The following is a 27,896-nucleotide window of genomic DNA, read 5'->3' on the forward strand; positions in this document are numbered from 1 at the left end:
TTCCTCCTCCACAACAGACACCCTGTGAGGTGGGTGGGGTTGACAGAGCTCTCATGGAAGCTACCCTTTCAAGGACAGCTCTGCAAGAGCTATGGCTGACCTGATGCCATTCCAGCAGCTGCAAGTGGAGGAGTGGGGAATCAAACCCGGTTCTCCCAGATAAGAGTTTGCACACTTAACCACCACACCAAAATAAAGTGCACAATTGTATCATTCCAAAACCATCCCCTCACCACCACCGGTCCGTGGAAAAATCGTCTTCCACAAAACCAGTCCCTGGTGCAAAAAGGTTGGGGACTACTCTGTTAGAGGATTATGATGTGAGTGAATATACGTAGACAGCTATTTTGTAGAAACTGCCCAGCAGGAACGCATATTACGCCACACCCCCTGATGCCAAGACAGCCAGAACTGCAGTCCTTTTGTATTGCTTTTGTGTTGACATACTCAAACAAGGGATATTGGCTGTTTATCTCATTAAACCCATCTTCCACTATATTTTAATGTATTTTTTCCCAATGGCAAACTAGAATAATATATATATATATATATATATATATATATTTATGTTACATGTTATAAGGTAAATTAGTTGGACAGGAAAAACTTCTGGGAAAGAAATGCCTTCTTTTTGACCCAGGTTTATTAGCAATAGAATAATTAACAGGCATTCTCACATTCTGACATGTTACTGTTTTATGGTTTCCCATGCTAATGCAACCCAGATCAAAGGTTTTCTGAATTTGTTAATTTTACTATTCTGTTATTGGATTTTAACTTTGTACCACTTGGCATTCCAAACCCCACCAGCTATATGTAGCTCTACTTACTGTACCTCATTCCTCATCTGAAGAAGTGTGCATGCACATGAAAGCTTGTGTTCTGAATAAAACTAAGTTGGTCTTAAAGGTGCAATTGACTCTTATTTTGCAGTCCTGTGTGTTCCTGCTAAAAAAAAAGCCATATGCGGTATATATATACACATATATTAACTGTACACTGTAGGAACAGGTAGAAAATATTGAAAAGAGGCTGCAGAGAAAAAGCCCTCTGTGCTGCAATTCGTTTTTTAAAAACTTAATTTTTAATTTATTTTAACAGTGCAATACATTAGAAATATTCAAAGCAATTCTAAAATAAGTAAACTCTTAAAAGGGCTTTTTTGTAGAAAAAACCAGCAAGAACTCATTTGTATATCAGGCCACACACCCCCTGATGTCAAGCCAGCCGGAATTGCGTTCCTGTGTGTTCCTGCTCAAAAAAAGCCCTGACTCCTAAACAAAAATGTATCCTTTAAAAGGTTTTCGATAGAAAATAAAATCCTTATATTTAGAAGTTAATTCACACACATATTCATAAAAACAAACCATTTCCCCATAAACAAGTTTGAAATCTGAGGATTATCCATCTGAATTAACTGAGTAACTAGTTTATCTTGTACTATGATGCCCCAACCTTTTGCAAACCAACATTCAAGAGCTGGGATTACCCACCCCCCACCCCGTTTTCCAACAACTGGGCCAAGGCCAAGCTTCAAAACGGCATTCCTAGCAGGCCCTTGGAAGATATTTTATACCTTTTGTACTAGGATATTTTTAGACTTTCGTTTCTATAACAGACAGGCTGCAAATAACTCAGTCTTCTGGAGGTGAGTCTGTTTCAGACTCCCCCTCTTTGCCCAAAAGGACAGTGGGTGGGAGACAGTAATTAGTTAACCCCCAGCTTGACCGGATCCTGGCTCTCCATCCTGTATTTTCTCCCCCCCCCCCCAGCCTGTGGTTAAACAGTGCATGAAATCATCAACTTTTAGAGAGAAGTTCCTTTTTTCAAGAAAAAAAAATCAGAGTGAAATTCATCTGGGGAGGGAATATCGCAGCCCAGGGTTTCCTGTTGCACCCACCATAGATAGATATATAAATGCCTGGGCAGTGATCGCAAGGCTGCTACAAGACAGGAGCACCTCCTCACTGCCTGGTTTCCTTCCCAGAGCCCTGAGGTTTTCAAAGCAACCACAATGAACAAGTTCCTGTGCTGCACGCTTGTGGTAAGTCCTTGCCCAGAGACAAATGATTTCTTTGGAACTGACAAGATCAGCCTGCCGATATCATTCTCTCTGTTCTCTGCTAGCTTTTGTCTTTTCCCCTTTGTTGGGTTTTGAGCTTTTTAGCACAATGGGGGGTTTGTAGCCAGGCTTTGACAACGAATGGAGTTTTTCCAGTTTCTGAGGGAGGGAGGACGTCAAGCAGACACATTTCGAAGGTATTGGAATCACGGAAATATTATAGCTCGGACCTCCACGTGAACATACTTATGCCACCACAAATGTTATAGCCTGTTTAATACTGTCAGCAAGAGACAAGGCTAATAGGGGACAGGAGCTGGGGTTGGACTGGGTGGTGCAGTTCCCCTAAATTTCTCTCTCAGTTTCACAAGGCTGCCTAATGCGAAGTCAAACCGCTGGTCCACCTAGTCCAGTTTTAACTCTAACAACTGGCAGTGGCTCTTCAGGGTCTCAGGTAGAAGTCTTTCCTACCCTGTGATCCTTTCAGCAGAGACTTCAGGAACTGAGCCTGGGACCTTCTACTCTGCTGCCGAACTATGGATCCTTTGTAGGGCGGGATATAAATCCAATATCTTCTTCTTCTTCTAAATCTTTGTGTGGCTGCTAACTCAAGTGCCGGCTGTCCCATGTTGGAGAAACCTCCACTCCCGGAGCTCATAGGGCTCGTAGCTCAGGGCCTACTGTAAGCTCCAGGAGGACTGGCTACATCGGGGGGGGGGGGGTGTCACCTAATACACAAAGGAGTTCCTGCTACAAAAAAAGCCCCGTACCACAACCATTGTGCGCACAAAGCAGTCTCCAATGTTGACTAGAATGGAGAAGATCTTGTCCGCATGGATTCCCGTTGAACATCTGTTTTATGAATTGCTCTGTTCTTTTTTGTGTTTCCTCCATTCTCAGTTGCCCTCTTTCTGACTTAAAAGTGTAGGTGAACAAGGAATCGCATGTTACCCCAGGGTACAGGCAAGCTATACTTCAAAATCTAACAACAAATTTTGAAATAGACCTTAGAAGACACAGCAGAAAATCTTTACCATGTGACTAATAAACCTGCATCTTCACATATATGTAAGAGAGAGGAGGAAAGAGATGGAATAGTTTTCAGTGCTGGTTTTAGCCTGTTAGTTTTGCTTCCTATGCACAACTGGTAGGTCATGCATTGATTGAATTATGGATGGCATTCATATAGAAATGGCTGGGATAAGAAGTCTTGTTGGTTCTCTGTTTTCATAGGGTCTGTATTTTCTGGATTTAAGCCAATGCGAGGATTTCCTGCTGAAATGAATAAACTTCTTTCTGGATTCCACATATTTTAACAGTGATTGGGGTGGAACCAACCAGAAGAAAGATCCCCTTTGACCACTTAAAAAGTAGGCAAAAGTTGTGGTAAACTGGGGAAGTTGGGTGAGATTGAATGGGAAAGCTGGCTGGATCCACACCTCAAAAAGGTTCAGGAGTTGTGGTCCTGTGAGCTCCTGCTGAATTCAAAGCCTGGATAGATGTATGGATTAAGCATGGTTAAAATGTATGGATTAAACAGGAGTCCCATCGAAATACAGTAGCTTTGTTAATATCCCATTGGTTTCAATGAAAGCTTTCAGTACATGCTTAATTTAAAATGCTTATATTTAGCTGCATTGTGTCTGTTATTTTTAATATCTATTCTGACCAGCCAACATGCAATCTATAGGGAACTCTTCTTTTGTAAAGGAGCAGGGCACTGTTATCTTAGGCTCTCCCAAAACATGGATTGTGCATTTTATGAATGCACTTCCAGTGACGTCCTGTTAATGACCGGCCTTCCATTGAGATGTTTTTGAGTCAACAACATTCATGAGAGGGCCATTCATTAATGGGGTACCACCAGAAATGTTTCCATTAGACTATTCCAGGTGGTGTGAGAGTTTGCACTATTTATAATTTATGCAGTTATAAGAATCAGCAGCCCCCTGGCTCCACATCAGGCAAAAATCCTTGTATGTATGTCCATACATATGTATGATAAATAAAAAGAGCTGGCTTTTATACCCTGCCCTTCACTACCCAAAGGAGTCTCAGAGCAGCTTACAGTCTCTTTCCCTTCCTCTCCCCAGAACACACACCCTGTGAGGCAGGTGGGGCTGAGAGAGCTCTGAAAGAACTGTGACTGATCCAAGCTGTCACCCAGCTGGCTGCATGTGGAAGAGTAGGGAATATATATACATATACATACATACACACACACTGTGTATATATCTTTCTTATTTACATTGTTCAAATTTGAGTTGAGCAGCACTTTAAAGACCATCAAGATTTCCAATGTATAAGCTTTCAAGAGTCAAAACTCCCTTCATCAGGTATAACAGAAGGACTTATGACGCTTGAAACTCATTTTGTCAGTCTCTAAGGTGCTTCTGGACTCGAATCATGTTCTATTGAAGACTAACATGGTCACCCACTTGAAATGTTCAAATTGTTAATTAACCTTTGTAAACCACCTTGTACAGAAAGGCAGCTTGAAAATGGCTTAATAAGTAAGTTAATCTTCAGAATGGGTGCCATGATATAAAAATTGTCCTTAATGTACAGTGTGATTTGTTTTGCCTTGATTTGAAGGCTGGTTGTCCCATTTGCTTACTAAAACTAAACAACCCGAAAGGTGTACTTGCCAGAGATTATCAATGGTCTTAGAACAGCTTTTCTCTCTCTAATACTTGAAATCCAACACCCAAGGCAAAACCTCTATATAGTGCATTTCTAGCAGTGTACGTTGCACTAATGTAAAAAAGCAAAGGTGCATTTCTTTCTACAACGTAAAGCCACTGCAAGAAACATGGCCAGCTGCTGCAAGAGCACTGGGTCTCCCTGTCTTGTCATTTCCCTTGGGTAAGGAGTGGGTGGATTCTTGGGGATTCCCTCAACCCCTTGTCAACTCAGCACTTTAAGAGAGCCAGTTTGGTGTAGTGGTTAAGTGTGCAGACTCTGATCTGGGAGAATTGGGTTTGATTCCCCACATGCACCTGCTGATGTGGCCTTGGGTCAGCCATAGCTATCACAGAGCTGTCCTTGAAAGGACAGCTTCTGTGAGAGCTCTCTCAGCCCCACCTACCTTACAGGGTGTCTGTTGTGGGGGGGAAAGGTAGAGGAGATTGTGAGCCGCTCTAAGACTCTGAGATTCATAGTGTAGGGTGGGGATATAAATCCAATATCATCATCATGTTCTTTTTCTTCACTATCTGCATCGGGCACTGAGAACTAAGTTTACTGGTGGTAGCAGGCAGCCTGAGGAAAATGATGACCTCTTTTCTAAAGTCGATTAAATAAAGGCTGCATCTTCCTACACTTAAAATTTGAAGCCACACTTCATTTTTAAAGGGGCCTTCATAGCTTCATACAGTTCACAGACCTCGTCCCCAAAGCAGAATGACATGAGTGCAAAATTTAGCATATGCAGAAATTCCCTAGTAATTTAACATACATTCCATTATCCTCATGTCCTCCCCAGGCCTGGTCCAGGTCCTAGCAATCAGATGTGACTTCTGTAGTCAGAACTCCAGTCCCAATTGTTCAATATCCATTCCATCAAACAAATGCCTGGAGGAGGGCAAAGAAGAATGTTCTAGTCTGGTACCTGAAGATTAGAAGATCAAGAATTGAGGACAGTTGGAATAACAGTGTTCCTAATGCTAGGGGGGGAAAAAACTACGATCTTTGCAGTAGAACAAAGTTTGAGCCCAATGACACCCTCAACAAAGTTTAATTCTTGGTATAAGTTTGCGTGTTCATGCACATCTCTTCACACACATCCATACAAAATCTTACATAAGAACATAAGAGAAGCCATGTTGGATCAGGCCGATGGCTCATCCAGTCCAACACTCTGTGTCACACAGTGGCCATAAAACCCAAGTGCCATCAGGAGGTCCACCAGTGGGGCTAGAAGCCCTCCCACTGTGCCCTCCCAGGCACGAAGAATACAGAGCATCACTGCCCTGGACAGAGAGTTCCAACAATTCGCTGTGGCTAGTATCTTGTACCCAGAATTAAACTTTGTTGGACTTAAAGGTGCCCTTGGACTGGTTCTGTTGCTTCAGACCAACACAACCACCCACCTGAATCTATCTCTTTGAGGTAGCCATTCATCTCACTTCTGAAGATGGAGGCACATCAACAGAGGCCTCAGCAGTCAGACAGATTCATATGGGAGCATATAAAGTAGCTTCCGCTTTGACTTTGGTCCATGGAAGAATGCATCCCCCCCATGATATTTAATGCACCCCTAAAAACTGGCCATTTTACAATCACAACTTCTAGACTGGAGCAAGGACAGAGTCCATGCTGTCCTTTGCCCTCTGTATATTGAAAGGTGGAAGATAGTTTACGAAATATTTCATGACTCCTTAGGGCTTGCAGCAGCATCTAGTGGATAAAAAGCTTAATATGACTCAGAAATGGATTACTAGGCATGGTCATGAGGAATCAGCTACAGCTTGCACCTCCATGTACGGAGCAACATCAGCTGCTTAAACCAAAGCACGAAGCCTGCTTAAACTCAAGCGCTGGCCTGATCCTATGCCTGCCTACTCTGAAGTACATCCCACTGTATGCAGTGGCATTTACTCCAATATAAATGTGTATTGGATTGTAGGCCGGTCTCTAAATGTACTAGTGAAAACAGTCTTCCCTCCACTTTCATAGTTAAAGATTTCACACACACAGCCTTATTGCAATCCCTTCCATAGCAACATAACTCAGATGACAAACTGTGAACTAGCCCCTGGTTCAATTCTTGCCCTGGGGCCTGAAGATTTCCAGCTTTTACAACTGGTTTCCACCTGGCAAACATCTGCTCCCCTGGAGAAAATGGCTGCTTTGAAGTGTGGAGTCTATGGCATTGCACCATGCTGAGGCCCCTCCCTTCCCCAAACCCCACCTTCTCCCAGACCCACTCCCAAAGTCTCCAGATCTGGCAACCTGACTTTCACGATCCTGGTAGACTAGGCTTCCCAATCCCCAGGTCTCAGCGGGGGATCCCCGGTTTTTACAGGCTTCTCCCCGCCCCCAGCCAGCTGGCCGCCCCCCCCCCCCCCACATTCACCATGTAGTTTTAGAGCTCCTGCAGGTCTGTTTTTAAAATATGTACCTTTAAGGCTGAGCAGGAAGCAGGAAACAGGAAGGGCTTCGGAGGAGGGCCCCTCCCTTTGTTTTGCTTTCATTTTCAGATCAAGTAAAGTTCTGCAGGAACAAGTCCCAGTAAGTATTTTTGTGTGAGAGAGAGGGAGGGGGCAGGGGATTCCCTGGTTTGGAGGCCCTCCCCCCCCCGCTTTAGAAAGGGAAATGTCTACTGGGCACTCTATTATTCCCTATGGAGAAAGATTCCCATAGGGAATAATGGGGAATTGATCTGCGGGTATTGGGAGCTCTGGGGGGGGGCTATGTTTTGAGGTAGAGGCACCAAATTCTTAGTATAGCATCTAGTGCCTCTCCCCAAAATACCCCCCCCCCCCAAGTTTCAAAACGATTGGACCAGGGGGTTCAATTCTATGAGCCCCAAAAGATGGTGCCCCTATCCTTCATTATTTCCTATGGAAGAATGGCATTTTAAAAGGTGTGCTGTCCCTTTAAATGTGATGGCCAGAACTCCCTTGGAGTTCAATTATGTTTGTCACACCCTTGTTCCTGTCTCCACCCCCAATGTCTCCTAACCCCCCCCCCCAAAGTCTCCTGGCTCTGCCCCCAAAGTCCCCAGATATTTCTTGAATTGGACTTGGCAACCCTATGGTAGACTTAGGCAAGCACTTACCTCTCAGCCTAGTATCTGCAATGTGGTGCTAATAGGGCCAAGGTTCTGTTACAGAGATAATGTATATAAAACACTTTGAACTCAAGTAAAGTTCTCCTTGCTTTTGCCTTGTGGCTTAACAGGTGCTTCCTGCAACTTGTATTAGGGCCACATCAAAAATTTGCATGCACATGAAAGCTTATACCCAGAGTAAAACTTGGTTGGTCCTAAAGGTAGCACTGGACTCAGACTTTGTTCTGCTGTTTCAGACCAACACAGCTACCCACCTAATCTAACCAGGATCTTGCATTTCTGCCCAGAATGTAAATAGTTAGCTCTATCTATCTGAAGGATGACACAAAGCAAATAGAACCTCCCATTCTTATATCAGTTGGGGAGTTCCATTTTAACAAAAATAATCCATGCCCCTCATTAAATTTCCTTGTGTTCTTATTAATTATAATCTTTCTAATAAATTATATTTTTACTTATACTACAATGTATTGGCTCCCAGCTCTTCAGTCCTAGCACACTGCATTGTTTTGTTTATTAATTATCTGTGATGTTCAATTTAGTTTGTTTGTTGTATCTCATAATTTAGCTTGCATCTCAGTAGGAAAGGCAAGCTATAAATGAAATAATAATAATTATTATTACTATTTATTATCTCCTCTCTCCTTTGCCCCTACCCCCGATGCAACATCTAGTAATCTGAACACGTAGCACTTTAATGACACACCATCGGGATCTGTAATTTGTTTTAATTTAACTGTTTTTTATTGATTTAAATATATGCATTTTATTTCTTTGTTTTACATTGCCCAGAGCCAAACGCTAGCTGAGATGGGGCGATTCATTAAGTTGAAACAACAACAACAACAACAACAATAATAATAATAATAACAACAACCACTACTACTATCATGAACATTATAATCAATAGTAATCGTTTACCAGTAGAAATTGCCATGACCCAATCAAATTAATTGATCATACATTCATGAATGACAAAAAAAAAGCCCATCAAATGAATTAACTTTTCACCATCACAAGCGGAGATGGCTCCTTGGCTGCTTCCATATGGAGCTTTTACTCAGGTTTTGTGTCTAAACTGGAACGAGTTCTCCCCTGATTATCTACCTGGAGAGCCAGTTTGGTGTAGTGATTAAGTGTGCGGACTCTTATCTGGGAGAACCGGGTTTGATTCCCCACTCCTCCACTTGCACCTGCTGGCATGGCCTTGGGTCAGCCAGAGCTCTGGCAGAGGTTGTCCTTGAAAGGGCAGCTGCTGTGAGAGCCCTCTCCAGCCGCACCCACCTCACAGGGTGTCTGCTGTGGGGGAGGAAGGTAAAGGAGATTGTGAGCCGCTCTGAGACTCTTCGGAGTGGAGGGCGGGATATAAATCCAATATCTTCTTCTTCTTCTTCTACCTTCCATGTGTTCCCAAAGCTGTATGGTATGATTTTTTTAGGGAAGATTGTTGTCAAAGCACCTTTACACACTATGTGGATGAGAAAAAGCACATTTGTTCAGGTCCCATCTGCATCTGCATCAGTATCATTGTCCTTCCCTTAAGTCCCCAGTCCCCATGGGTGCCAACACCTCCCCCCCCGCCCCCGGTAAGGGCTTTTAAAATCTTTTTTTTAATATACTACCTTGTTGCTTGAATGATCTCTCCACAAAACCTGCTAAAATAATCTCTTGCGGAAGCCTTTGCATTTACAGCTACTAGCGAAGGAATACAACAAATCATAGCCAGGTGGATACAGCCTAATTCATAAGACTTTTAAAACAGAGTAGACAAATTCACAGAAGATGGGCCTATGAGCCAGTAAGCTGCAGTGGTCCAAGTTTCAGACCAGGACTGGGAAGACCCTGATTTGAATCCTCATTCTGCCAGGGAAGCTTGCTGGGGTGACCTTGGGCCAGTCATACACGCAGCCTAACCTACCCCCACAAGGTTGTCATGAGGACAAATTGGAGAACAATGTAAGCCACTTTGAGCCCCTATTGAGGAGATAGGTAGGGTATAAGTGCATAAACAATACATTAACTACAACAGTTAAATGGAATATTAAGTTCAGAGGCGTTGTTTGGATCTAACCAGCTTTTCCATTAGAGAAAAAGGGAGGAGGGGACTCCTTTGACCAATAAAATGGCCATGCTGGGGATTGTGAGACCTGCAAGAATCAAAACTATGGATGACAGGGGTTTGGCAATCAGAAATAGAACTGGATGAGATTCAGTGAAAAAGCTGGCTGGATCTAACCTATTGTTTCTTAATACCTGAATGGAAGCAAACGGCAGGAGTGGGTCATAACTTTTTGTAATGTATGTGAGTTTCCATCGGGCAGTTTTGATTTGAATGTTGTTACGTTCTTGTAGAAAAGCAAACAGCAGAATGCAAAAGATCTGACTTTGGATCCCTTCCAGACATTGGCAGCGGTTTCCAAAAGAAAAACAGTCTTCCAGGATGTGTTTGGAATTCCAAATAGAGGCAGCTTTATCTGGTTCAGTAAATTCAAACATTCTTCTGTGGTCTATGTGAAACCTCAAAGGCCAAGACATAGAGCAGGAGTGGCCAACAGTAGCTCTCCAGATTTTTTTTGCCTACAACTCCCATCAGCTCCAGCCAGCATGGCCAGTGACTGGGGCTGATGGGAGTAGTAGGCAAAAAACATCTGGAGAGCTACCGTTGGCCATCCCTGACATAGAGTAATATTTCAAGATGCCGAAAAACTAGTTTTCTTCAATTACATAACAGCGTGACAGAAGGGAAGGAAGCCTGAAGGAATCTGAGCTGTCATTTGCGCTGTCATCTAATTGCTTGTGTTTCATTGGGGGCTTGCAGCAAACAGTGCTTTACCTGCTAGTTGAAGGTCACAGAATAGGTGGGGCATAATTTTATTTCCTTTTTAAATTCCACTTTTGAAAAAAAAAAAGAAAAAAGAGGCTGTACAAAACTTCTTTAGATTTTTTTTTAAAAAACCATGAAAACATGAAGAAATGTTCAAGCATAGCTTTTCCTCACACAGCTTTTATTATCCGCGAGCTCAGCAGATGTCGGGAAATGCTAGAGATAAACGTGTTCTCAGAGATCTCCTGATGAAGCTGTGTGCGAAATGCAGAGAGGATTTATTTTTTAGTATCCATATAACAAACTTTCACTTTCCCCCTGTCCTGTTGGCATTTGGCCTTGTCTTCTTGCCTCTGGAGGACTGGTGCTGGCCGCTTTGTTTTCTTGTTTCAAGCCTTGCTTTTAACAGAAATGTCACAGCCCCACTGCAGAGCCTGTTGCAGGCCATTTATAATATTGCTGAAGGGTATATGAAGGTCATTTCAATCCTGTCCTAAAGCTTCTCTCCGGAGAGGCGCTTGGCTTATCTCACAGCAAAGGTTTTCCAACTTCCTGTCTTCAGAGAGCTCTCCCCCCCATTAATTGGTCTGCCAAAGAACTCCTGCACACCTCCCGTGGAACCCTGTGTCTATTATTATACCATTCCTCAAAATACTCTGTAGGAACACGCAGGTTGTATGGTATCTTCTGTCTACACAGTCGTACTTTTTAAGGCCTCAGTGTTAAGCCTCAGTGTTAAGCACAGTAACAATGGTGATGTCACGGGAAAGGAAAGGAAAGGAAAGGCCCCCTGTGCAAGCACCAGTCGTTTCCGACTCTGGGGTGACGTTGCTTTCACAACGTTTTTACAGCAGACTTGCCATTGCCTTCCTCAGTCTTTTACACTTTTCTGCCAGCAAGCTGGGTACTCAATTTACCGACCTCGAAAGGATGGAAGGCTGAGTCAACCTTGGGCCGGCTACCTGAATTCAGCTTCCGCCAGAATCGAACTCAGGTCGTGAGAAGAGAGTTCAGACCACAGTACTGCAGTACTGCTGCTTTACCACTCTGCGCCACGGGGCCACTATGTGGCCTCATATACAAATCAGTTCCTGCTGGGCTTTTTCTACAAAAAAACCCCTGCCCAAGATGAAATGAATTGATTCTATAAGGAAGCCACTGCCCACCGTTCGCAAGAGCTGAGCAAGGCTGTTAACAATAGGACATTGCAGAGCTTTTTTTGTAGCAGGAACTCCTTTGCATATTAGGCCACACACCCCTGATGTTGCCAATCTTCCAAGAGCTCACAGGGCTTTTCGTACAGGGCCTACTGTAAGCTCTAGGAGGACTGGCTACACCAGGGGTGTGTGGCCCTCATGAATTCATAGGGTCACCATAAGTCGGAAATGACTTGACATCAGTTCACTCCAGTGTTCCCTCTAAGCTGAGTTAGCATGAGCTAGATCACAGTTTTTTAGCCTCCAGCTCACACATTTTTTTACTTCGCTCAGAAAAAAAAAGGCCCCAGAGCAAACTAATTTATGCAGTAGCTCACAACTTTAATGCTAGTAGCTCATGAAGCAGAATTTTTGCTCACAAGACTCCACAGGTTAGGGTTGCCAATCCCCAGGTGGGGGCAGGGGATCCCCTGGTTTGGAGACCCTGCCCCCGCTTCAGGCTCATCAGAAAGCGGGGGGAGGGGAGGGAAATGTCTGCTGGGAACTCTGTTATTCCCTGTGGAGATTTATTCCCATAGAAAATCATGGAGAATCATGGAGAATTGATCCACGGGTGTCTGAGGCTCTGGGGGGACTGTTTTTTTGGAGTAGAGGCACCAAATTTTCATTATAGCATCTAGTGCCTCTCCCCAAAATTCCCCCCAAGTTTCAAAAAGATTACACCAGGGGGTCCAATTCTATGAGTCCCCAAAGAAGGTGCCCCTATCCTTCATTATTTCCTATGGAAGGAACGAATTGAAAAGGTGTGCTGTCCCTTTAAATGTGATGTCAGAACTCCGTTTGTAGTTCAATTATGCTTGTCGCCCTCCTCTGGACCTATATTCTTCTTAAAATGTAGTGCCCAAAACTGAACACAATACTCCAGGTGAGGTCTTACCAGAGCAGAGTAAAGCGATACCATCACATCACGTGATCTGGACACTATGCTTCTGTTGATACAGTCCAAAATTGCATTTGCCTTTTTAGCCACCGCATCACACTGTTGACTCATGTTCAGCGTATGATCCACTAAGACCCCTAGATCCTTTTCGCACATTCTACTGCTAAGACAAGTCTCCTCCATCCTATAACCATGCATTGGATTTTTCCTACCTAAATGCAGAACTTTACATTTATCCCCGTTAAAATTCATTTTCATTATTTTAGCCCAGTTTTCCAGCCTGTCGAGGTCATCCTGTATCCTATTTCTGTCTTCTTCTGTGTTTGCAACCCCTCCCAATTTAGTATCATCTGCAAATTTAATAAGCGTTCCCTCTATTGCTTCATCCAAATCATTGATAAAAATGTTGAACAAAACAGGTCCCAGGACAGATCCTTGAGGCACTCCACTTGTCACTCCTCTCCAAGAGGATGAGGAACCATTCACAAGCACTCTTTGGGTGCAATCTGTCAACCAGTTACAGATCCACCTAATGGTAACAGGATCCAAACCACATTTTACCAGCTTGTCAACAAGGATAGTATGTGGAACTTTATCAAAAGCGTTACTGAAATCAAGATAAAGATAAATGTGTAAACTGCCCTGAGCCTGATTTCGCAGGGAGGGCGGGATTTAAATGGAATAAAATAAATAAATTATAACATTTACTTATTATTGCATATTGCAGAAAGGGAATAGCCGAACCCCTTTGCATTCTCACTTCCCACTTCCCTTTCCCCCTTTTTCTTTATAAACTGGATAAAAATATTTAAAATCTAAAATATTCTAGAAGCCATCACTTTATCTTAAAACTAAACAAAAGAAAATGTTTTTTGTCTCTGTTCTATTAGTTGTTGGACATCTCTGTGAAATGGACTGTTCAGGAGACTATCGCTGCTCCCAAGCATCCCTATTATGACCGTAGGACCAGACGCCGGTTGATGTGTGACCAGTGCCCTGCTGGGACTTACGTCAAAAAGCCCTGCACTGCGACATCACCGACTGAGTGTGCTCCGTGCCCAGAAGGCCATTATGAAGATGACTGGAACTTTGATGATGAATGCTACTACTGTAGTGAGTTTTGCCGGGAGCTGCAGTTTGAAGTGCAAAAATGCACCAGTACCCAGAAACGCATCTGCCAATGTGTTGAAGGGCGGTACTTCGAACTAGAATACTGCGCAAGGCACACAAAATGCCCTCCAGGGTTTGGAGTTGTTGAGAAAGGTAAGTGCCCATTGTCAAGACCTGAGTTGAGTGACTAGGGTTGCCAGCCTCCAGGTGGGGCGTGGAGATATACTGCTTTTACAACTGATCTCCAGTTGACAGGCATCAGCTTCCCTGGAGAAAATGGTTGCTTTGAAGGGTGAGCTCTATGGCAGTGTATCATGCTGAGGCCCTCCCTTCCCCAAATCCCAGCCTCTCCCAGATCCACCCCCAAAGTCTTCAGGTATTTTCCAACAAAAATCTGGCAATAGGGTTATCAAATCCCCTGTGGCTTCTGGTGGGGGACTTGCTTTGCATGTGCATAGCATGTGCAGCACAATGACATCACTCGCAAGTGACGTCATTGTGCCAGCAACTTTGCATTCCAGCCACTCTTGGAGCTTCCTGAAAAACTCTATGGTTTCCCCATACACTCTAGCAATTTGGGAGGAAAACTCTATGGTACTCTATGGTAATAGAGTAGAATTTTTGCTCACAAGTCTCTGCAGCTTAGAGGGAACACTGTACACGACCCCAAACCACACATTCACCATGCATGATAGCTTTGCTACAGGCTCTGTAAGCCTTCTGTTTTAGCTGCCTGAGCAGGACTGCAGAATACCCAAACACTATTGTGGAGCTTAAAGTTCATGGAAAGGAAAGTGCCCAGAAGAAACTGACGGGTAGTAAATTTATTGCGAAGCTTGTGGAAAAACAGTCCCTGTCCTCCTCACAGCTCTCTGGACGGTTGCCAAAAGTAATGTTGCTCAGCATGGCAAAATGTTCTGCTCTTACTGTAATGGGTAATTTAATGGCGGCAGCAAATTGCATTCTAATGAGAAACATGATGGATTGCACTCTTTTACAGGGACATTATCTGGGATGCAGTATTTATGGGTTATAACTAATAACATTTTTCATTTGGAAGAATGCCGTTTCAAGCCTCCGTGCACCTTGACAAACAGCAGAAGTGTTAACTGATACAGCACCCGGAGAGTAATTATAACAATATTAGTGTAGCAGCAGAGTCGTCGCAAATGTCTGGCAGTAATTAATTACCAGTGTCATAAATGAATACTCACAGAGAAGCCATTATCAATATAAAGAGAAGCCGATGACTATTCCCTTGCTAGGCAAGCTTGTAATACATTGTATTTCCAGAAGGGAGAAAGAGAGTAGCAATGGGATGTTTTTCTTTAAAGGCTGTATTTTCCACAGACAGAAATCCAACTCTAACACTGAAAAACACTTTTAAAATACTTAAAAGTTAAGTTTTCATCTACTGCCTCCCCCCCCCCCCCCCAACAACAACAAAGAAACCTTTATACGTTATCTCACAAGTGACTCAGTCCAGACTGATGCTATAGCTTAGTTGGGATAAGCAGAATTGCAGGCTACTTTTCTGCCAAGATGTGCAGCCTCCTGACATACTTTTTGCAAGGCACATTTTTTTTTCATATATCCTAACACTGAAAGAAATATTAGCTCGTAAATAGATAGAGTGGCTTTCCAGTGTTTCCAGGAGAATTCTCATAATTTGGCTTTTAAAAAATGCAAAATGCATCAACAAACTTCATTCAAATGCGAAATAAAATACTTTCGCCAAGGAACATTTCAGATGTGAAATATAAGGATATTTACATGGAGCCACAATGTTGTTTCCAACATAAAATATTAAATATATCCCTTTGATAATGACTTATTCATGCAAGTTATATCGCTTTGCAAGGTTAAGTCCTTGTAAAGAAGTAAAAGAAAGAAGGCATATTTATTTAGGTAATACAGATTGTGGGGAAAGTTACAATTTGTTGATCTTTCTCTGATTAAATGTCTACATGAGCAGCTGGAATCAGCCTTCACAGTAAAAATAGCCTCTCTGGGTGACCATTTTGAAGTATCTACACTGAAGACACGTCATTTTTCATTACTAAGATGCTGCCTCTTTCATTGGTCAATGATGCTCATGAGAAAACATTTGTATACTTGCTGAATAACTTAACTGATGACATTTAGCATTCCTAGAAATAGCTGTTCATCATTTACACAATATAATATCCCTAAATATGATTTTGGAGGAAAGGCAGCTTGGTGTAACCTGATCTCATCAGATTTTGAAAGCTAAGCAGAGCCGGTATTTGGAAAGGGAGACCAACAAGGACGATTCTGCAGATGCAGGCAATGGCAAACCCCCACTGCCTCTCACTTGCCTTGAAAGCCCATTTCTGGGGTTGACCTAAGTCAGCTCCAACTTGATGGCGCTTTACATGCACAACTATAATTTTGTGGCTGTGGCCAACCTAAGAATCTGAAAGAGAGTGGCATTCCCCAAACTGAACATCTATTAAGTTAGGAGAAAACTGTAGGGCAGCACCAGTCACGAAGAGATAGAAAATAAGGCAAAGGCCAACGGTGCAAGTATAAATTATATTTTATTACTCCACTAAAAATTCTCTATGCATTTCATCAACAGGCTTCTTTCAGGGGAATCTGTTAGTCTTTCAGTGTTCCATCCAACAAGAGTACAAGATCAGTTGCCTTATAATGATCTGTTGAGACCAGTTATTGACCAGTTGGCTACTCAGACTGGCAGCGGCTATCCAGGATCTCCCGCAGAGAATCTTTCACCTCACCTACCACCTGATCCTTTTAGAGGGAGATGCCAGGGGCTGAACCTGGGAACTTCTGCATGCCAAGGCAGATGCTCTGCCTAAGAACCACAGCCCCTCCCAAAGCTGCTATAACAGGTTGCATCAGAGGGCTTGATTAGGCATGCAAACAATACAGAGGAAATCAGTACAGTTTCTTCATTGTTACATGACCAGGGACTCTGATCATTTTGTTGCATGAAAACTGTCTTTTCAGATAGCTGTTGCATAACCAGAAAAAGCATTACTATGTTGTACAGCACTTTAGGGTTTTCCCAAAGCTCTATGGTAAAAACCACAGAGATCAGAGAAATTCCCAAACCATCACATGATGTAGTAATGTCACTTCTGGGTTCCACACAATGCCATTCTCCCCGCTCCCATTTCTTCTCAGAACCTCCAGTGCAGAGAGCGCCCCAAGGGGTTCCTCACCAATGCTGGGCAGCTGGCAATCCTAGTACCTTGTTTTGTGTATAGGTGAACTAACTGTGCAGTTTTTGTTATCCTATACGAGAGCACCTGCACGTTTATTATTAGATAAGGTGAGGATAAATCCAGAACAAAACTGTTAACAATTGTGAGAAAAATAGGCAAAGATTCAGGGGATAAACGATTCAGGGATCATGTCTGACAAAAAGAATTTTGACTCTCAGAAGCTGATGTTGTTGTTGTTCAGTTGCACAGTCGAGTCCGACTCTTTGCGACCCCATGGACAAAGTCACACCAGGCCTTCCTGTCTTCCACCATCCTCCGAAGTTTGCTCAAAATCATGTTAATTACATCAGTAACGCTGTCCAGCCATCTCATCTTTTGCCGTCCCCTTCTTCTTTTGCCTTCTGTCTTTTCCAGCATCAGGGGCCTCTCCAGGGAGTGCTCCCTTCTCATTTGGTGGCCAAAGTATTTAAGCTTCAGCATCTGACCTTCCAGGGAACAGTCAGAGCTGATTTCCCTTAGGACTGACTTTTTGAGCAGGAGTGCCAAGCCAGCAGGAATGCAGTTTCGGCTGGTTTGGCATCAGGGAGTGTAGCCTAATATGCAAATGAGCTCCTGCTGGGTTTTTCCTACAAAAAAGCCCCACATGAAACAATGATGATGTCAGGGTGTGTGGCCTAATATGCAAATGAGTTCATGCTGGGCTTTTCCTACAAAAATAGCCCAGCTGATACCCAGAAACTCTTGTTGGTCTGTAAGGTCCTGCTGGACTTAAAGTTATCTGTCCAACTGCAGACCAACACATCTGCTCTCTGAAACTATTTTCTTGTCCACGTTTTCTGAAAACGTATCTGTATATCTGATGAAGGGAACTTTGACTTTCCAGAGCTCATATCTCGAAAATCTTGTTGGTCCCTAAGGTGCTACGGGATGACTTGAATCGAGCTGCTGTACTGCTACAATCTGAAATTATCTGTATAAAGTATCTGCCAACGCGATCACTTTATCATATCAATTAAAGAAAATATTAATTCTACATTAGTTTTGTCTTATTAAATATTAGCATTGTATTCGGGGGGGTTATGCAAAAATGTAGCCAACTGAAAGGACAAGGATCGATATGTAATCTTCACTTGGTTACATTAATAAGCAATTGCTTACCTCTAAAATCTTTGGAAACTCATTTAGTGTATCCCGTAGCGTAATTTATCTATAGATTCATACTTTCATTGCTGCATTAAATCTATATCAATTAAATGCAAGGAAGGTGTTATTTACCATGGAAGTGCACAAATGTGCATAATGCCAAATTGATCGGGGGGAAAGTAAGAAGTGTTTGACTTTTATTACTTTTTATGCATAGAAAGGGGAGCTGGTCTGAATAGATTTAAAGCAAGATTGCCAGCGTTGTTGCTTCCAAGCTGTCTGTAGCATGAAATACAGGTCACCAGGTGCTTGGTAAACCTTTCATTTTGTGACTCCAGATGGGTGGCAGCAACAGGGGTGGAATTAAGCACTCAGCAGGCTACTATAACTCTTAGTTGACATGCCACATACTGCCCCTGAGAAGTGAACTTGGCAGCTCTGATTTAAGGGAAAAGAAGAATTCTGCTGAGTTAACTAAAAGATGGATTTCAATTACTTGACTGCGCAGTGGGAGGAGGAGGAGGAAGAGGAGAAGAAGAAGATATTGGACTTATATGCTGTTGTTCACTCTGAATCTCAGAGTCTCAGAGCGGTCACAATATCTTCTTCCCCCACAACAGATACACCCTGTGAGGTGGGTGGGGGCTGGCTGAGAGAGCTCTCGCAGAAGGTGCCATTTCAAGGACAACTCCTGCAAGAGCTATGGCCATTCCAGCAGCTGCAAGTGGAGGGGTGGGGAATCAAACCTGGTTCTGCCAGATAAGAGTCTGCACACTTAACCACTACACCAAACTGACTTGGGAAGAATGCTCCTTGCCCCAGCCATCTGAAAAACTTGTTTCTGCATGAACTTCAGGGTTGCCAGCCTCCAGGTGGAGTTTGGAGTCCTCCTGGAATTACATCTGATCTCCTGACTACAAAGGTCAATTCCCCTGGAGAAAATGGCTGCTTTGAAGAAGAAGAAGAATTGCAGATTAATACCCTGCCCTTCTCTCTGTATCAGAGACTCAAAGTGGCTTACAATCTCCTATATCTTCTCCCCCCACAACAGACACCCTGTGAGGTGGGTGGGGCTGAGGGAGCTCTCCCAGAAGCTGCCCTTTCAAGGACAACTCCTGTGATAGCTATAGCTGACCCAAGGCCATTCCAGAAGGTGCAAGTGGAGGAGTGAGGAATCAAACCCGGTTCTCCCAGATAAGAGTCCACACACTTAAGCACTACACCAAACTGGCTCTCAAGAGGTTTTCCCTGAAAGGGCAGCTTCTGGGAGATCTCTCTCAGCCCCACCCACTTCACAGGGTGCCACATTATGGCATTGTATCCGACTGAGGCCTTGCCCCTCTTCAAAGCCCCCAGGCTCTACCCCTGAATTTCAAGGAATATCCCAACATAGTAGCCCTCCATCTGTGGGGAGAAAAGCTGCTATTTATTAATTCTTTATCCATTCATTCACTTATTTTTATATATACAAACATATATCCCTCATTTTAGTAGAATTGTTGAGGAAGCTTACAATAACACCATTTTAACAACAAGAATATAACAATATAACATCAAACCACTCATTTGGATCCCAATGAGAATATCTGTCTTCAGAGAGCAACTCTTCTCTGTCCCCCATCCTCAGTGTACCCTTCCAAAATGCTGCTTGTGGGGGACCAGGAGATGCCCAAGGTGCAGCATGAATGGGAGTTCAAAGGTCACCAGCAAGAGAAGAGAATTAGTAAAAATCCCTTGTGATGTTTAGAAGGATCCAGCCCCTTGTATCCAAAACAGTAACCATGACTTTTTTTGAGCAGAAACGCAGTTCTGGCTTGCTTGGTGTCATGGGATGTGGCCTAATATACAACTGAGTGCCCACTGGGCTTTTTTGTAGAAAAAGCCTTGTGTGAGACAATGGTAACATCAGGGGGTGTGACCTGCTGGACTTTTTTCTGCGAAACAAGTCCTGACAGTAACTAACAATTACAACAAAAAGACATTGAACGCACCAAAGCCAGGATAAAATCCTCAAAGATCTAACAAAATCTGTGAGGTCCAAATGCCTGGTGAAAAAGAGTTTTTTACGGATATCTTGAAACTCTGAAGGGCGAGCAGCAGATGTACAGCCTAGGGGTGTGAATGTCAAAATCTTGCTGCTCCAGCTGAGGAACAGTTGTTGTAAGCATGTGGGCAGATTAACACTGAAAAAATCCGTCCTTGACGTATCCTGGCCTAAACTCTGGTAGCCCTTCAGTCTTCTGTAACTTTCTGAGCACCGTTTATCTTGGTCCTTCCAAGTCAATGCACTGTGGTGAATTCTGGATTTGCTAGGGTTGCCAACTCAGATCTGGTACTTGTTGTGAGATTGCGGGGGGCAGGAACAAACGATTTGGCACCATGCACCATGCCTTGGTGTGCTGTTGATAAACCATTTCCCCCCAACAACCTGGCAAGCAGCAGTGGGGGTCCAAAGTGTTCAGGACTGGAGATCTCCTGCCTTAGCAGGAACTCTAAGATCAATTCAGTTAGAATCTGGGCTGGATCTAGATGGCTTTTTCACTATTGAAAAAAGGGAGCAGCGGTCCCCCTTAACTATAGGGATGCCAGCCTCCAGGTGGGAACTGGGGATCCTCTGGAATTGCAGCAAATCTCCAGACTGCAGAACTCAGTTCCATTGGAGGAAACATGTTTTGGAGGGTGAACGGTATGTCATTGAACTCCATTGAGATCCCTGTCCTTCTCAGGCTCCTTTCCCAAATCTCTAGGAGTTTCCCAACTTGGATTTGGCAACCCTTCTCCCTCACCAGTGGCCAGGGGGAACATGGCAGCCCTATGGGACCTTGATAGATGGAAGCCATGTGGGAAACCATTGGAAGGGGTCATGGCTCAACGCAGAAGGTCCCAGGTTCAGTCCTCAGCATCAGTTAAAAGGATTAGTCAGTAGATGATGCGAAAGACCTCTGCCTGATCTTAGAGAGCTGCTGCCAGTCTGCGTGGACAATTCTGACCTTGATGCGCCAATGGTATGATTGGTATAAGTGGAAGGGGGTGCTGTAGTGAGGTGGGGAATGAGGAAAAATTGAGTGAAAAATTGGCTGGATCCAACCCTTTGATTTTTGCCAGTTAATCACTACAAAAGCCTACATCATTCCTCCTATTTTGACAAGTTTGGCGCATGTTCATTATATGAATGAGATATCATATTGGGTTGATGCCTGATGTCAATCTTTCACTTCCCCAAAGTATGCTTTTGAATGCCCCCTTTGGTAAAAACTGCCTACCCATAAAGATAAGCAAAAGACCTTTCCCTGGTATGCTAATTTTTCTGTCTCCAGTGAGGATTTGAGCATTCAAATAATGTGGTCACCCAGTTGTGTTTTGCAATTGATGGCTGTACCACATGGTATTTCTGGAAGTGTGGTTTCTCCCTTGCAAAAATCTGAGAAAGGGGAATTTTAAAACATTAATCTAGTTTTACTGAGACACAAATGTTCCTCTATAAAACATACCCTTTTGAAGATACACAAATCAAACAATTGTCTGAAGAATGGAAATCTATTTTTTTTTCAGTCTTTGATGTCTTCTACAGGGTAGGAAATCTATACATGAAGTCCTTGCTAAGTGTCGTTTTAAAAAACTTTGCTGTCCTTTTTCTTAAGGTACCCCTTGGGCCGACACTGTTTGTGAGAGGTGTCCAGAAGGTTATTTCTCCAGCGAATTTTCATCCACAGAGCTCTGCCAAAGCATTCAGGCATGGCGCGGAGACACGAAACAGGACGTGTGGCAGGGAGAAAAAGCCAACAAATCAATTCAACAATGCGGAATCGGTGCGTGTGAGATTTAAAAGGGGTAAAACTGAATGGCCCAGTCTAAGTTTATTTCGTCAGATCTTGGAAGCTAAGCAGGGTCAGCCCTTATTCGCACTTGGATGGGAGACCACCAAGGAAGTCCAGGGTTGCTGTGCAGAGGCAGGCAATTGTAAACCACCTCTGAAGGTCTCTTGCTTTGAAAACCCTACAGGGTTGCCATAAATCAGTGGTGACTTGAGAGCACTTTCTCCCACCACAGCAACTAGTGAAGATAGAAGGATGGAAAGATGATATAGATAGATAGATAGATAGATAGATAGATAGATAGATAGATAGATAGATAGATAGATAGATGATAGATAGATAGATAGATAGATAGATAGATAGATAGATAGATAGATAGATAGATAGATAGATAGATTGATTGATTCAGCCCTAACCCGGATGGCCCAGGTTAGCACAATGGGAAACCACCTCTGTATGTCTCTTGGCTTCAATTGACAACACTTTCCACCACCATATATACTCATTCTAAAATAATCCTCATCCTATCCATCCTAAAATGGAGCTTCAAGAGGGGATTGGATAAACATACGGAGCAGAGGTCCATCAGTGGCTATTAGCCACAATGTATTGTTGGAACTCTCTCTCTGGGGCTGTGATACCCTGTATTCTTGGTGCTTGGGGCGGGAGGCACAGTGGGAGGGCTTCTAGTGTCCTGGCCCCACTGATGGACCTCCTGATGGCACTTGGGGGTTTTTGGCCACTGTGTGACAGAGGGCGTTTTCCCACAGAGCTTACCTCGGAGCGACGTCCCTCTTCACCGCGCAGCGTCTGCGCGGATTTCCCACCAACTGCTCCGTATAACCAGGAAGTGCCGGACCTTTTGCGTCGCAGATGTAAACCGCTAAAAACCAGTTTACATTAGCGATGCAAAAGCCGCGGCTCTTCCTGGTTGTGCGGAGCAGCTGGTGGGAAATCCGCGCAGACGCTGCGCGGTGAAGAGGGACGTCGCTCCGAGGTAAGCTCTGTGGGAAAACGCCCAGAGTGTTGGACTGGATGGGCCATTGGCTTCTCTTTATGTTCTGCTAAGTGGACTATATGACTATCCAAGCCATTTTGATCGTGATATTTTGCACATATGGAGTTAGTGGTACCATCACACTGCACCGCATGGTTGGTGGCACACCATTGCCACATGTACCAAACTAAAACAATGCTGAGAATTTTAGCCACTTTTATAATTAAGCACTTGTGAAATTTCAGGGTAATTGGTCAAGTCCAATCAAGTTTTAAAAGCTCAGATATACTTATGACTGTTTTTCAGATGTATCCTTATGTGAAGAGGCATTCTTCAGATTCGCGGTTCCTACCAAACTCACCCCCGACTGGCTCAACTCATTAACAGGCAGCCTGCCAGGGAAGAACGTCTCTGCGGAAGCCTTAGAAAAGATTAAACAAAGGCACAGCCCGCAGGAACAGACTTTTCAGCTCCTGAAGTTATGGAAGCAGCAGAACAAAGACCACAGTATGGTCATGAAAATTACACAAGGTACTACTTCACGAAGCAGAACAGTAAAGCAACCTACTCAGAGCCAATTGACACGAGATGTTTGCCTCTGGCAATAATGTCAACAATGCCTCGATCATTACCCAGTCAGAGTAATGGGCTGTGGCTGAAATCTGAAGGACACTTTCCTGAGAGGAAGCCCCACTGAAAAAAAATGGGACTTACCTCTGAGTAGATCTGCTGAGTAGATTCCTAGCAGTATTTGCCACTAAAATCAAGGATCTCCATTTAAGAACATAAGTCTGTGCACAGTGCATTTATACCCACATATTCCCTGCTGCTAATTCCTTATTGCAGTTATGTGCAGAAACTAGCAGAGATTGTGATCGTTTCAGCGGGTAGTCATGCTGGCCCAAAGTAGAAAAACTAGACTTGAGTTTAGTAGCACTTAGAGACCAGCAAGATTTTAGGGGTGCGAGCTGAAATTGTGAGAATCCCAAACTTAGGTTTGGTGACCACACACTGGAGTTCAGTAGCAAAAGCTCATACCTTGGGTTTTTTGGCCACTGTGTGACGCAGAGTGTTGGACCGGATGGGCCATTGGCCTGATCCAGCATGGCTTCTCTTATGTTCTTATGTACCTATGGGGGTGGGTGGGAGTATATTAAACAGAGGAGAAGCATCTCATGGCATACAGGCTTCTTCTCACTATTAGCAATGGGCGTGGGATGAAGTACAAACTAAGTTGCCCTGGCATTTTCTAAAGGACCCTGGGATTTGTAGGTCTGCAAAGACCATTAATGGAATTATCAGCAACACCACAATTGGAGTATATTTCCCTTATGCCAATAAAGGTCTGAACTTGAAGTGAGTATATTTCCCAGTGTTCTCTTTGCTATTTTCAGTATGAAGGTAGATTTGCAAGAAATAACAAGTTTAAGCAAGGGTCTAAAACAGCCACAAAGCTGAAAGATTCTTATCCATGATAAATGCCAATATTCTGGCTTTCATCTTTTGCAGATATTGATCTCTGTGAGAACAGCGTCTCCAAACAGATTGGCCATCTCAATATCACTGCGGAGCAGCTCAACATGCTAATGGAAAATTTACCAGGGGATAAAGTTGGTAAAGAGGAAACTGAGCGTATTATGAAAGTGTGCCAATCCACAGAACAGATTCCCAAACTTCTCAGCTTGTGGAGAATAAAAAACCGGGACCAAGACTCCATTAAAGGTCTGATGTATGGAGTGAAGCACTTGAAAGCGTATCACTTCCCCAAGACAACAATTCAAGGTCTCCGGAAGGTGGTGAAGTCCCTCCGCAGCACCACCATGCAAAAATTATACCAAAAGCTATTCTCAGAAATGCTGGGAAACCAAGCCCATTTGGTGAAAGGGAAATTGGTGTAGTTTCCCCCAGTCTTCTTTCACCCTTCACTTGCTGCTAGTAGTAATAATTCAGTCCGGGGGTGGGGGACGTGTTTTGCTGTATTAAGCTTATTTATATGTTTACTGGGGTGGCTGAGAGCCACCCTGGACCTTTTGGATCAGTATTGTTATAACACTAAAATCCTGTTCTGGAATCCTTGTACAGCCAAAAGTCCCAGTGAATTCAGTGGGTGTGCAAATAAAGACAAATTCCAGAATAGGTTTGCACCTATATTTGCTATTTATATTCACTGAACTCTAGAATGTTACGTATATTTATTAATTTAAATTGCAACATTATGAGACTAAGGGCTGAAACAGATGACAGGTTACTAAGCTATGGTCTTAGCGGATGGTTGGAAGGTACCTGATATAGCAATCTTGCTACAGCTAAACTGGTCTGATTTTGGTCAATTCCTGGGTGGGAAACCTCCTTGGAGCTACTCCACCTTCTATTCTGTGATGGAAGAAAGGTGGGAGAGAAGCAGCTGCTGATAAAATATCTTATAGGGCGATGGTTTAAGAATCAAGGGCTCTCTTTAGAACCACCTAGGTTTGCCAACCACCAGGCAGGGCCTGGAGACCTCTGGGAATTGCAACACACATGCAGACTACAGAAATCAGTCTCCCAGGACAAAATGGCTGCTTAGGAAGGTTGGATTCAATGGCATTGTACTAGGGCTGCCAAGCCCGTGGTGGAGGTGGGGGGACTCCCTGCCCCCAGGTTGCTGCTAGAAGTGGTGGTGGAAAAATATTAAAAAGAAAAATAAATTCTCATCTACTTACAGAAAGTTCTTACCCCAGAGTTCCTGGTGATTCCTAGAGCTACCCAGAAGTGAAAAGGGCAGGTCTAAGTATCACTGGCAGCTCCGTGGTAAGAATTTCTTGTTTTACCATTGAGCTTCCAGCAATTCCTAGAGCTACTCAGGGTCTTTTTTGTAGAAGCCCAACAGGAACTCATTTTTATATTAAGCCACACCCCCTGATGTCACCATTGCTTAGCATAGGGCATTTTTGTAGGGAAAGCCCAGCAGAAGCTCATTTGCATATCAGGCCCCTGATGCCAAGCCAGCCGGAACTGTGTTCCTGTGCGTTCCTGCTTAAAAAAAAAAGCCCTGGAGCTACCCTTTTCACTCTCAGGCAAATTTAGGACTCTTGAGGATCTCTATGGTCTGAATTTCCTGTAAGTAGATGAGGCCTTTGTTTTCCTCTTGAATTTTTCTTCAGGGATGCTGCTGTCCCCCCACAGCCCTCCCACTGGTTGCCAGGTACAAACTTGACAACCCTACATCATACCCCACTGAGACCTGTCCCCTCCCCTCCCCTCCCTAGGTTCTACTCCCAAATCTCCAGGAATTCCCCAACCCAGAGCTGGCAACTCTAGTGCCACCATGTTTCAGACTAGGTGTAGTTATTCTTCAAAATCATCTATATTTCTGTTTACTGTAAAATGTATGTCAAGCAAGCACCACAAATGCTTTGAAAACAACATTCTCTTTGGAATGGCTTTTTTTGTAGAAAAGGCCCAGCAGGAGCTCATTTGCATATCAGGCCACACCCTCTGACACCAAGCCAGCCAGAACTGCATTCATGTGCATTCTTGCAAAAAAAAAAAAAAAAAAGTCCTGCTCTTTGGCAAACATACCCCAAAGGTAGGCCTTTGAATCTTGCTATATGACCTATCGCTGAAGTCTTCGGTCCTTTCTACAGCCATGAAATGGCAACGTGTGTATGGGCATCATGTGCAGGGGTGGAATTCTAGCAGGAGCTCCTTTGCATATTAGGCCACACACCCCTGATGTAGCCAATCCTCCAAGAGCTTACAAGGTGTGTGGCCTAATATGCAAAGGAGCTCCTGCTAGAATTTCACCCCTGATTATGTGCCATCTTGTGTACAGCTGCACGGAAACAAGATAATGCCCAATGCATTGCGGGGACAGAGCTGGAGCTGGAATGGCCACGAAGGATGATTTTTAAACAATATGTGCACAGCACATGAAAGGGGCCATAGCCAAGTAGCAGCTCACATGCCCAGTATACAGAAGGTCCCAGACCCTTGTCTTCAGCATCTCCAACTACAAGATCCCAGGTGGCAAATGGGAGGAAAGATCCCTCTCTCCAAGACCCTGGAGAGCCACTACCAGTCAGAGCAGGCAACACTCTTGCATCAGGAGCATCCTGTGCTGAAGTGGTCATTTGTTTTCCACCCATCCTCAAATCTAGAAAAGAAATAGGGTATACACTGTCTGTCTACAAGCTAAAAGGAATGAGGAGGTATATTTATAAGCCACACGCCTGTTACATTTCAAAAATAGATCCTCCCTTCATTCTTCTGTGGATTTTTAAAGATTGTTTCTTAGGTTTGTCTGTATAGGTTGTGATATCATTTGGAAGTAATTTTTCCTAACTTAGCCAGTTGTTATTTTTTTAAAAAAATAAAATAAATTAAAAGTCGCACAGTGAAACTGTATTGCTATCATTAAAGTGTAAAATGTTACATTGAATATCGTTTTAGAACATGAATGTACCATATTTAAATGATTGGTTTTCAGACTGGATTTTGATCATGTTTAATAAAGCTGTTACATTTTTTTCCAGTTTAGCCAACTGTCTGTTTCTTTGGTCATTGTCATCCAAAAATGAATGTATGTATTTGCTGAAGGAAATGTGACATGTCATTCTGATTAGATTAAGCAGATTGATTCTGAGGCGTTTGAACCAAAAGGCACTGGAGAATTTTAAAAAAAATGTTATCTCTGGGTAGGAAGAAATGGAAAACTAACAATATCCAAGATTTTGCTATAAGCCTCTGAATGAACAAACCTGCACAGTCTCATAGTCCAGGTGGGGGACTTCGTGGGAGGATATTGGGGGGGGGGCGGGATAAAGAGGACAAACTTAACCCCTTCAGTGCTTGCTCACTTTT

At 43.5% G+C, this 27,896-nt stretch overlaps 1 protein-coding gene across 1 annotated transcript; it reads left to right on the plus strand.

Annotated features, from left to right (window-relative positions):
• The first annotated feature begins 1,925 nt into the window (after positions 1-1,925).
• Positions 1,926-25,180, plus strand: TNFRSF11B (TNF receptor superfamily member 11b). The gene is made up of 5 exons (XM_060243280.1): positions 1,926-2,044; positions 13,668-14,040; positions 21,884-22,051; positions 23,361-23,585; positions 24,564-25,180. Exons 1-5 carry the CDS (start codon positions 2,015-2,017, stop codon positions 24,950-24,952), a joined length of 1,185 nt encoding a protein of 394 aa, XP_060099263.1. The 5' UTR covers positions 1,926-2,014; the 3' UTR covers positions 24,953-25,180.
• The last annotated feature ends 2,716 nt before the right edge of the window (positions 25,181-27,896 follow it).

Source organism: Heteronotia binoei, chromosome 7 (assembly GCF_032191835.1).
Source record: "Heteronotia binoei isolate CCM8104 ecotype False Entrance Well chromosome 7, APGP_CSIRO_Hbin_v1, whole genome shotgun sequence".
NCBI classification, from domain to species: Eukaryota; Metazoa; Chordata; class Lepidosauria; order Squamata; family Gekkonidae; genus Heteronotia; species Heteronotia binoei.